We start from the raw sequence: 12,302 nt of genomic DNA on the forward strand, positions 1-12,302 counted from the left end.
TTTTTTTTTTTTAATCTTTGTTTATTTTTGAGAGAGAGACAGAATGTGAGCAGGGAAGGAGCAGAGAGAGAGGGAGACACAAAATCCGAAGCAGGCTCCAGGCTCCGAGCTGTCAGCACAGAGCCCGATGTGGGGCTCGAACCCTCAAACCATGAGATCATGACCTGAGCTGAAGTCGGATGCTCAACCTACTGAGCCACCCAGGCGCCCCCCCTTTTTTTTCCTCTTAACTACAATTTCCTCCCTTACTAACTTATTTATATTGAGCTTTATAAGCTGCCTCAAATTCCACTTATGAAAATTTGAATTCCACTTATGAAAATTCTTCCACTTGAAGAATTTATGTTTCCTCTATTCTTAAACAGACTAAATTCTATGGACTCAGGGTATTTTTCCTGTAGGTTAAACTATTCCTAAGAAATGGGACAAAATTAACAGTTTTCCTAGCTTTGGGTATAAATAATAGTTATAGGTGGTTCTTCGTATTTTTATAAACTAGCAACCTAGAAATGGACGTAGGGTTTCAGAGAACCTATTTTGCTTTGATACTTCTATAAATATTTGAAGATTATAGAAGTTAAATGAGCATATTAACTCTTAAAATCTTTTCGCATCTTATCTCTTGAACGTCTTCATTATTTGGCAAAGTACTTTGTTCTATAATTCTTTCCCAAATTGGACTTGGAATACTTGGACATCCCTTTTCTCCTTACTCCCATTATTGAACTTTTCTCCTCTAAAGAATTTACAGGCCAATCAGCAGAAAACCAACCGGTTAACAGACTAGAAAACTTCCCAAATTGATTTAATGAATGGTAGAATTTGAAAGCACAATGAAGATAATGATCATGCCTGTACTACCTTTCTGACTTTCCCTCTCTCTTTTATATTACATATTTTCAGTGTGAGCAGATTAGTCAATATCCCTATACTCTGTTTTCCTGAACTTACAGGATCTACACTACCTAATTTTTCATGATCTCTCCAGTTCAAGAAGGGAGAAGTAGCAGCAGATCAATTAATTAGCTGAACACAACTCTCGTTTCTTTCCTTAATGCTCCTCATTTAAATTTTATTTTAATGCATAATTACATGTATGTTTTTGTCTTGGTCATGTATTCATTCATCTCAATCATGACACTGGTCACTCAAAATGAGAACTAAGCTTCTTTATTTCCTACAGCCTATTCATTCCACGGTGTGAATTCTCATAAAGTATTTCTTGATATTGGGGGTATTATGAGAAGACTTAATTTCACACGAACAATCCCAAACTAGGTCTCCTGCTATAAGAAAAGAAATAAATGGCTTATCCTTATGTGGTGAATTAATTTGTCCAGAGTAATGTAAGTACATAAGAAGTAACTTACTAAATGGAAACTTGCAGCCTAAAATAATAAAATCATATGAATGAATGATTTGAGTTTACTCATCAAAATAAAAGACACTAATCCTCACACTTGCCTGATGTATAAAGATAAGGGGAGAATTAAACACAAATATCTATGGCTTCTGATTCCTAATTGTACATTTTGTTAGCTGACTCTGAGTTTTATAAAATAGCATATTTAAGATAATCTTTAATCCCATGTAATTTGGAACATTATTTAATACATCTGATCCAAAATGAAGCCGTTAAAAACAAAACTTGCTGGCAGGGGAAAAAAGTCTTAAAGTTGTCTCCAATCTCTGGGAATTGGACATTCTAAAAGACAACTGTATAAAGCATAGGTAGGCAACTGAGTAAACAAATAAACAGGCAATGAGCTCTTTATCCCATAAAATTGTAGCTCTGTGTCAAAACATCTAATAAAGTTCTAGAAACTAAAAAGCATCCAAGAATGTTTTCTAAAGGAAACAATGAGAGGAGTCAGGGGTAAAAATCTCTGCATAGCTGAGGTGGAGATCAAGGTGATTAATTTGGGCAACTATCCGAAGAAAAACAGTAGTGGAAAAATAAACCTAAGGCTTTTTGAGCATCAGAGTGATATGATTAAGCCTCAGAGCACAAACAGGCAGGGGGGCAAAGAAATATCCAAGACTTTAGGGAACTGTATTATAAAAGAAAAGTGGAATTATAAAAGATGTGATTTTAATGAGTAATGATATGCATGAGCAGTACTTGAAGTTGCAAATCACAAATCTGGGGATAGAATAGGATTTTAATAACTGATTAAAACTTTTAAGTTCTTGTTATTCCGATTCAACCTATTTTCCTGCTCTTCTGAATAATATAAATTCCTAAAAAGTTCTTTGAAATCCAGTTAAACAGTTCCAACTTGTGAGGATAAGGTTTTTTGGCAACAAAAACAAACGGTATCAAACTTTTCCCAAAGACTTACTCATCATCACTGGTCTCTGGTTTAAAAATGTACTTTTTTTTCTTTAAAGTATTATAAATAAGTCTTCTTCACAGTAATGAGCATAAATAGACCGTACTTATTCATAGATTATTCATTAATAATCAAGCCATGAATATTTATTGTTTATTCTGGGAATGCTGCCTACAAGGCATAATGACTATCAATTCGGCAGTCAAGTCAAGGGGGCCAACAGCAATCAGTAGGCAAAACTCCAATATCTCCCACCCAGAAAAAGAATTCTCTCTTCTCTCCCTAGTATTTAAACTTTTTACTTTCTTAATGGGAACAAGGACTATGCTTAAAGGAATGCTATCAAGATTTATAGTTTTACTATCTGAAATACTACAGTAAAATATGGAAAACTTAAATGTATGTATGTACCTTCGTGATTATTTAAACAGCCCCACAGTAACTAACATGGCTGAATTGAAAATGGAAGAGAAATTGCTAGAGAGAGAGTAGATTGGAGATTTAGTCTTGCAGATCTTTATCCCTTATGAGTCTAAAATTAAAAAGTAGCATTACTAAACTTTCTTCTTACAACTTATGTCTCTGCTCATGCATCAGGATGAGCTACATAAAGGGAGTTTTAAAACAATGATTTAATATTACTGCTACATTTTACTCAGTATATCACGGTCATATGCAACATTTTCCCAAAGAAGCTGGGCTTCAGCTGTTCGCCATCAATGTTTTCTTTAATGTCTACACTCATTAGTTGTCATACTGTTATTTTATTAATTTTATTAATAAAAATATAGGATGTTTACATGTTTATCTTTATATCTTTATCATTTCTGTAGCCTGATGTAGGACTGTGTTCAACATCTCTTGATGTGGCCAACAACACTCACTATAATTCCTTATACACAAAGGGTGAAAACAAACAATAAATTCCCAGTAGTGGGAAGCATTAAGGAAAGAGCTACAAGAGGAATGAAAATACCTGAAAGGTCCTAAGAATGTAAAATAATGCTTACTGACACAGTTATTCTAAGAGTCAGTTAGCCTTGATTTCTGACCTTAGGGCCTGCTCTAAATATCCACAGTTATCATTAAGCTCAGTTCTTCTTGGTCCTATTAGCAGAGAGCACAATTTTCAAATGAAGCGTATGTATCTGGGCCAAGGGGAAGTAGAAAGGATTAAGCTGTGTTCCACTGGATTGCTGTCAAATGTCTAGCAATTTTTAAAATGTGGATTCTACAAAAATTCACCAGAATCACACTGCCAAAAAAGAAATGCCCATTTTTCTACCACAGACATCTCCTCTTAAGAAAATTCACATAATGGAAACCATTACGTATACATAGCATGTTATAAAATCGTTATACCCTCTGACCCACCACACCATAATGTTTTATCGAAGAACTCCTTTCCCTGGCTCTATTTTTGGAGGAAAAGAAAGGAATTCGGTGCATCCATGGTTTCAACATGTGCCATAAGCCATCACTGCTTGTGTTTATTTTTTACTTTGATGCATGAACTATCAATATTAGCACTTTGAACACATTGTGACATTAGTTATCTCATCTGAATCTTATGCTATCAAATATTTATTTTTGGAACTGCATCTTTATTTTTATAGTCTAGTCAAGGGAAAACAAGGCTCAATATACAAATTTCTAATTCATAAACCTCTGTTTAAGAATGTATCCACTGAGGATGCATGAAGGGAGAGCTGTTGTTCATTTTTAAATTCTAAAAACGGGACAGAAAATTATTCATTAATCAAAAATCACAGGTAATTTCCCCAAAGTTTCTACTCCTTCATTATTTAACTTAATGAAATGATGGGATTAGAGTGTAACATACAATGAGAATAACTCTCAGCAAGGTTAAGAGAAAAACACCCGTTTGTATCATAAGAAAAATTAATATGGCATTACTAAATGAATATGCACTTGTGCAAGCTTTCAAATGTTTAACAGGTGACATTTAATAGTAAGGAAACGAAATGCTTCAATAGAAAGGAGCAGAAACACCTGGGCAGGTCTGCAAGTGTGGTCGCCTACTTAGCATGCAATTGCATTTTCAACATAATTAGTTTAAATGAGCTTCTAAATTTGGGTGATGTACTGCACATGTAATTAAGATTTAATTAAAAATGTTCCATAATAAATTGTTTTCCATTTCTGACAAATCACATTAGAGAGGTGGATTTTGATTTGGAAATAGTTTTTAAAATGTGTTAATCATCTATGCCGAAAATGTGAGAAAGAAAAAAAAAGGGGGGCTCTGTTCAAAGTTACTTGGGACTTAAAACATATGAGGTAAAGGGCAGACTTTCCTTTTATCTCATTATAAAGTTTCGCTGAAGGGGATGAAGAAACTCACGTTTATAAGCAGAACACGACGATACACAGAATGGATCTCCTTTTTATTTCCGTATGGTATATGGTAGATACTTTCGAACTTGGGTTACGGAAAAGACCACGTAGTAACGACCGCAACAAGGCTTGGCACTAACCTGCTGAATCCTGCAACAGAGATGAAGCCCCTGTTCCCAGTCCAAGACAAGTTGAGCCACTGAACAAGGGTGCAGCGCGCCTGCAGAAATTCCAGAGAGGTGTCACTTAGTTTTGCCCAGTACGGCTGCAGATTGAGGTGGATGTACTGTAGAGGATCACAGCAGTGCTGGTTCAGTAGTTTGCAAGTCTGTGCTAGTCTACACAGGTCTGGCAGTGTAAGATGGTTCAGAATCAGTTGAATGAGCTACATCAAACAGAGAAACCAAGACCATCAGGACGGAGAAAGAAACAGTATCACGTAAGTACATCACATGGTCTAATAAAGAACAATCGTATCAAATTTGATGACAGTGTCTTCACATACTAGATAAACCAAGATTCATCCAAATTATCCAAATTAGAAGAAAGCATGCATGCAGAAGACTATATTACATTCAAAATTGTTTACAAGGTACTTCAAGTTCAGATTGACTACTCATTTTTTTCCAGTATAAACAATTTGGTAATCAATTTTTCATGGACTCAACATTTACTGAACATCTACAGCCCAGCAAGCATGGTTACGGAAGAGAGCTCCGACTTCCAGAGTTTTGCAGGGCCCAGTGGGAACTGGTTAGTGCAATAAGATGTTTTAATAGCTTCGAAAAAGAGGAGCATAGGCTGCTATGGAAGAGAAGGCCTAACCTCGAAGGAAGAGTGTATTTGCATGAGGAAGGCTCAGCTTTAAAGGGCGAGAGGCAAACGAGGTGAGAGACTAGTTAGTGGTAGGGTCTGGGTTACTAAGAACTTGAATTTATTCTGAAAGCAAGAAGGAGTCTTGAAGGGATATAAACTGCAGAGTGACAGGGTCAGATTTGTGTTTGGAAAGCCCACTGCAGAGGGTACTACTAGAGGCACGGAGGCAGGGAGGCAGGGAGGCAGGGAGGCAGAGCGGTCAAGGAGCGATTACAGAATTCCCAGAGGAAAGAGAAACCACGGGCCTGCTAGCAGTGATGATGGAGTAGCACACGGATACAAAAAGTATTAAAGGGGAGGAATCCAAGGGATTTTTACCTCTAATTAAAATCGTTTTCCTCAAACTAGTTCAAGATTTGTTTTTTCTTGACGGTGCACAATTTGGGGTTTCTAAACTAATACTGTTGAATAGCCTATTCTGAACCAAGAAACACAAAGAAAAAAAAGACCAAATATTTGCTAAATGGTAAAAATCTTTAGATGAGACAGAATATTGAGTTTCTTGCTTAACGCAGTATGTTTATCTAGCTACATTTTTGTTTTGCAAATATGCCCCTTAACCCAAATGATGTTCTTCTATTTATTTGACTACGTAAACCCAATACTAGTTTCAAGTCATAATTTCACTGTTTTAGGCCAAAAGATTACAAAATAGTGACAACATGATATTTAAAATAAGCATAAAGAGTGCATAAAGTATGAGCACTGCTAACTAACATAAATATTGTGCTCCGTGAGGTTTGGAGGGTTTTTACTATTTATTTTTAACACTGAACTAGACTTTAAAAATATTAAGAGTATGTGTTATAAAAAAAAAACAGGGAAATATAAGGAAATTAAAAATTAGTCTAAAATCTCATCACCCCGATAACAGGTAAACTGCTGACATGTAAAATATTATACAAACAAAAAGAAAATTCGGGTAAAACATTAGAAAAACCCAACACTGAAGAAGGGTAGTATATGAGAAGTTTCTCCCTATCTATCCTCAAATCTAACAAACCCTCTCCCCATTGGTAAGCACTGTTCATTTTTCTGATCTCTTCCAGACAAATATGCATGAATATGTATAAAATCCTATGTATGAATATGTATAAAATATGTATGAAATCCTATTTTGGATTTGCACTAAAAGCTATACCTTGCTTTTTTCATTTAATAATTTATCTTGTAGGCATCTTTTTATCTGCACATAGAAATCCACCCCATTCCTTTTTAAAGATGTGGCATACTATTCAACTAATTTCTCACTTACAGAGTTCCTGGGTTTTTCCCCATCGCAAATGATACTGCAATATCATTGTGTGTGTGCATATTTGGCAAAATTTGCAAATATACCTCAGGGTAATTGCCCTTCAGAGCATCAATTTACTAGAAACAGTGTAAAAAAGTACCCATTCACGGATGTCCTAGACAGTACTGGTATCAATGCTTTAAATCTTGCCATTCTGAAAGCAAAAAAGGAAGAAACGAGAATAAAATAGTGTGACATTGTTGTTTTTTATTGCTGTTCTTTTTTTGTTTTTACTACAGAAATGTAACCCTTTGCCAAGGGAGTTGCCAAAGTTTCTTTCTTTTCTTCTGATCTGTTTCTGGATTCTATTGTTCCATTTATTTATTCATTATTTCTCTCTTATCAATAGCCCTGTGAGTCAAATGAGTTTTGTTCTAATTTTTTAAAAGTTTATCTGTGGGAGTGCATTGGATTGTTTGCTTGCAAATGAGACTCTATCTTCTTCTTTGTTGACCCACAAATATCAGTCCTATAGCTTCATAATATGCTCTGTTATCTGGTGGGACTAGTGCCCCCCTCTAGCACTCTTCTTTTCCAGAATTTTCCTGAGTATTTTCATGTTTTTTTCAGGTGAAATTTTCAATTAAAGAACAAAAATTCTGTTTGTATTTTAATTAGGACTTCATTGAATACATGAAGGAAAACTGACACCTTTACTTCATTGTATCTTCTTATTCAAGGGCATGGGATGATTTATCATTTAATGATCTTTCATGTTCCTAGAGTTTCTAAAGCTATTGACTTTTGTCTATTAACTTTGTAACCTGCCAACTTTACTTACTGTTCTTAATAGTTTTTAGTCTAGTCTCCGAAGTATTCTAGTACAGAATCCTATCATCTAAAAAATGATGATGATTTTACAGCCTCCTTTCCAAAAATTATGCCTTTTCTTTCTCACATCTTCCAGCATTGGCTAGTACTTCCAGAACAATGTTAAGTAACATTGTTGTCTTGTTCCTGGCTTTAATTTAAATGTGAGCCACAAATGTGATACACATATATAATTTCAAATTTTTAGTAAATACATTTTTTTAAGTCAAAAGACTCTAGTTAATAATACTCTATTGTATACTTGAAGGTTGCTGAGAGTAGATCTTAAGCATTTTCAACACAAACAAAAAACGAGAATTAATGATGTGGGTGATATATGTGTTACTTGTCTCGATCTTGGTAATCGTTCTACACTGTATATGTATATGAAATCATCATGTTGTACACTTCACATATATACAATTATATTTACCAATTATTCCTTAATGAAGTTAAGAATAAAGGCAAAGGAACAGGTAATATTAAATATATTTAATAACTTTAAAAATGATCATTTCAACATGTAAATCAATATAAAATTACTGACATATTTTATTCTTTTTTTTTTTGTATGAAGTCTTTGAAATCTTGTATTTTACATTTTCAGCACATCTCAATTCAGACCAGCCATATTTCAAGTGCTCAACAGTACATGTGGCTAGTGGCTACCATATTGGATAATGCATTTCTAGTGTTTGATAATTAAATATGTTAGCTTTTGGTTAATGATATTTGGTAGTAGACAATTACTATCATATAGCTTAACAAGGTATTTATTTTTTTAACAGAGATGGATTAAAAATTTGGATATCTGTCCAGCTGTCATTTGTCAACAAATTTTGTTTATCCACTAAGATGACATAGGATTTTTCTCCTTTGACCTAGTACTATGGTATTATTATATAATTCTCTGATACCAAAACACTCTTGAATTCCAGGAATACATGCTGAATGATTTTATTGTATTATCTTTCAAAATAAGTCTATTTATTTTATTTGTTTGCTGAAGTACAATTGGTCTGTGGTATTTTTAGGTACTATATGTTATACTGGCTTCATTAAAAAGTTGAAAACTTTTCTTTTTCTTTATGCCATGAAATAATTTAAATAATATAGGGTTTATCTGTTTCTTAAATGTTTGAAAGAACCTATGACCCACCTGGACTTGGCAATAGTAGGACCTTAAATATTTGTAGAATGAATTAAAAATCCATTGGTTTAACTATAATATTAAAAGTTATTTCAAGAGAATTTGTAAAGGCAGTTAGTGCAAAAAGGCATTAAAAATTAAGTATATCTCTGTATCAGAGGATCAATAATTTACTTTTTCCAGATGATTTGTAATTTAAATAATACCCAGCAATTTCTGGCATTGTTCCAAACAAAAGTCACCAATATGAAAAGATGTATATTTTGTGTGAAAACATTCTATGGTAACTTAATATTACATTTTAAGCAAATATCCAAATAGAAAAAGAATAATGAAAAGTCACTGAGACCAGGACACTGACATGTGAAAATGCACTTTGGGATTTTGATTAAATGAGAGATAACTGGTTTCAGGCCTACAGGAGAATACCCATTAATCATTATTTGTCTAGTGTCTATAAAAACATGTTTTCATACAGGGGTATCCCAGCATGAAGTACCATTTGCTACCACAGTGAGTGCAGGATGTGATGTTGGCAAGGGCTCAATTGTGCCCTTATTTTCAACTGTGGAAACACTCACTTGATATATTTAAATGTTGGGGGTTTTTTCACTTTAAATAATTTAGATTATCTTAAAAATAATTTGGGTATTTTTTTTTTTTTAATTTCTCCTTTTAGTCACCGTGAGATCATTCAGTGTTCTGCAGCATTAACTCTCTATGCAATGTACTCTGCTTTCATCATGGCTGGTTAATGTTCTCAGGACTACAGATTCTGTCCCTCACCTTCTCCCACGTGCCCTTGTTGTATTGACCAAACCCCTTGCCTGTATTGGAAGCTTTCCCTCTCTACTGCCTCCTTCCCTTCAGCCTAGAAACATGCTAAAACCTCTCCCAAACTGCATCACAAACAGAAAACTTCCTAATCTGCTGCTTCCTCCACCATTTGTCTTTTCTCCTTTTAGAAGGCAAGTTAGAACAGATAATACCTCTAATTCATACTCTCCTTCATTTTGATATGCCTTTTTTGAGTGCCATACAAAGGGGTGGAGTGTTAGTCAAGATGACAATATTATTCATTATTGGCGGACAGTCTTATCCATGTTACAGCCCCCAGAGTATATTAACAGAAGTATTTTTCTGCTTATACTCAGAGTAAACAGTTTTTGTCTCTGCTTCTTTCTCCCTCCTTTATGCCTTAACCAAATATGGCAAGGTTTTCTCATCCCTCACCTTATGTTCATGGCTCCACTGAACCGATAACAGTAAAGGATTATCAAAGATGTCCCAATAACCAAAACCTGTGGGCACTTGTAACTTAGCTCTCTGCAGCCATGTGGCTGACTGGGTCCTTTTTGTGTTTTCTAGGCCTCCTCTTGCTTTGCTTTTAAGACTCTCTCATTGTTATCCCAAGCGCCTTTTCTGACAGGTCTTCTCTATGAGACTCTTAGATGTTAGTATTCCCAGAATTCTGTCCTTGACCCTTTATTCCCACTCTACAGAGTGTCACCAGTTAATTTCATCTACCATGATGCCCCTCTCCTCTTTCAAGTGGACTCACTCAAATGTAAACTCAGACCTGCCTCCTGCATTTCAAACTGAAACACTAACTGCCTACTGTCCTCAACCAGACAGCGGAGATGCTTTGATGAATCACAGGCACCTCAAAGTCAGTATATCCTTCCCACCTTCACCCACTGTTTTATGATTAATGGCATGTCCATCCACTTAGTCATTTCAACCAGAAACCTAAAAGGGTCTCTGATGTTCTGCTTCATCTGTAGATAAACGTTTACTACTTTCAATTCCTACCTCCTGATCTCCGGAATATCTCTCCTACTCATCTCCCTTCCAAATCTTCCAATATCCAGGCTTCATCATTTTTTGCCAAAATTACGGCAGTAGTTTCCTAACTGGTGTCCCTGCTTCCCCACCCTGACCTCCTCTTGCCCTATTCTTCATTTACCAACACAGTTACCTAAGACAGAAATCTCATTTTGTTATTCTCATTTTTAAAATAAACAAAATAAAACCTTCGATGTTTCCCTAATGACCACAGAAAAGGTTCACTCTCTTGTTTATACCATGACACATATGAAAGACGAAATTTACACGAAGGCCAAACACCTGGGCAATTATTCGAATTGTGGGCCAAGAAGTGTGCAAAAATGCCTACATATTGTGGATGATTCCTGGAATGTTAGCTATTCCACACCATTCTCTCCCATTCAGAAAAGCATTATGAATACAAGACAACACAAGAAAGTGAGTATGAAACTATTACAGGTATAATCTTGGATCTGCTCTAATTTTTCATCAAAAGTAAACTGATGCAGCAGTGATGCAGGCCGCATACTGCCAATGCTAGACTGTCCCAATCACTGTCATCTACACGAATGGTGTCCTGGGGAGTCAGGCATCGAGGCAGTCCTAAGCCTCCATCCAATTTCATCCTCTGCAGCCATCTTGTTCCCAAACGGGTTACAAAGTTATACTTCCTCTCCCCTCTGTACATTCTCTTCCCTCTGCTGGAAGTTCCCCTCAGGTGTTCATTTGAATGCTACGTGTCAGCATTTTATCAGGTCTGGATAAAATTCAAACAAACACTGTTCAAATGTATTGGCCAAATTTAAGTTTCTATTTTGTCGTTTTAGGAAATGGGTGAGAATCAAATAAGTGCTTTTGTTTCTTCCTGATGAACTGTTCCCACTGCTGTGAGGACAACTGCTCCTTGAAGCCCTGGGGAACAACACTGTCAGCACCCTACCCTCCTCTCTTTCCCCAGCTCAACTCTTCCTTCACCTTTCCCCAGTCCTCCCATTAAGGGCCAGAGGGTCTTGTCCGATCCGTGAAGCTTTCTTTCTGTAACACAAGACTTGACCTAGACGGCCTGGGTGGGGTCCTGTTCATGGCTTACTGACTCAATTACCTTGGATCCTTCGCTTCATCTTTATGTGGCAGCTCTAGCTACTTCGCAGGACACGACAGCATTTTAACCGCAGAATGGTGCACAGGCATTGTAGTAACCATTAGGCTTTCAAGAGACTATCTTGCTGTTCTATGCAAGTTAAGCTACTTGTGTTACTACAGTGAAAGCTGAAATACCCACCAATTTGGAAGGCGGCCAGTTTAAATTGGCTAAAATTTGCGTTATAAACACAATAAACACAAAAAAACACCATTTTTCTTAAAAAGATTTGGTTATATTATTTTTAGCCACACACAGCAGTTTGTCAGCAGGGGACAGAAATGCCTGGCAGGATCCCCCACCACCAGGGGGTGTGCTTCTGGCATACGATGCCTCGGGGCCAGGGACGCTAAATATACTGCAGAAAGGTGCCTGCAAAGACACACTGAAAATAAGACTTTAAGTAAAGGCACTCTGCACCTGCCTAGACCAAAAATTTCAGCTAGCCAGAAGGATATAAAAGAGAATTGATATAGAAGCATAAAGGAGACTTGGAGAAACTGTGGACTATCA

At 36.0% G+C, this 12,302-nt stretch overlaps 1 protein-coding gene across 3 annotated transcripts in view; it reads right to left on the reverse strand.

Moving 5' to 3' along the window:
• FBXL4 (F-box and leucine rich repeat protein 4) overlaps positions 1-12,302 on the reverse strand; it is an 82,553-nt gene that overhangs the window by 41,726 nt on the left and 28,525 nt on the right. For all 3 annotated transcript variants that reach the window (XM_042939421.1, XM_042939420.1, XM_042939422.1), the window contains exon 5: positions 4,832-5,076. In XM_042939421.1, the coding sequence (XP_042795355.1) occupies positions 4,832-5,076 (245 nt within the window). The remainder of the gene's footprint in view (positions 1-4,831; positions 5,077-12,302) is intronic.

The sequence above is a fragment of the Panthera leo genome, chromosome B2 (assembly GCF_018350215.1).
Source record: "Panthera leo isolate Ple1 chromosome B2, P.leo_Ple1_pat1.1, whole genome shotgun sequence".
Lineage (NCBI taxonomy): Eukaryota > Metazoa > Chordata > Mammalia > Carnivora > Felidae > Panthera > Panthera leo.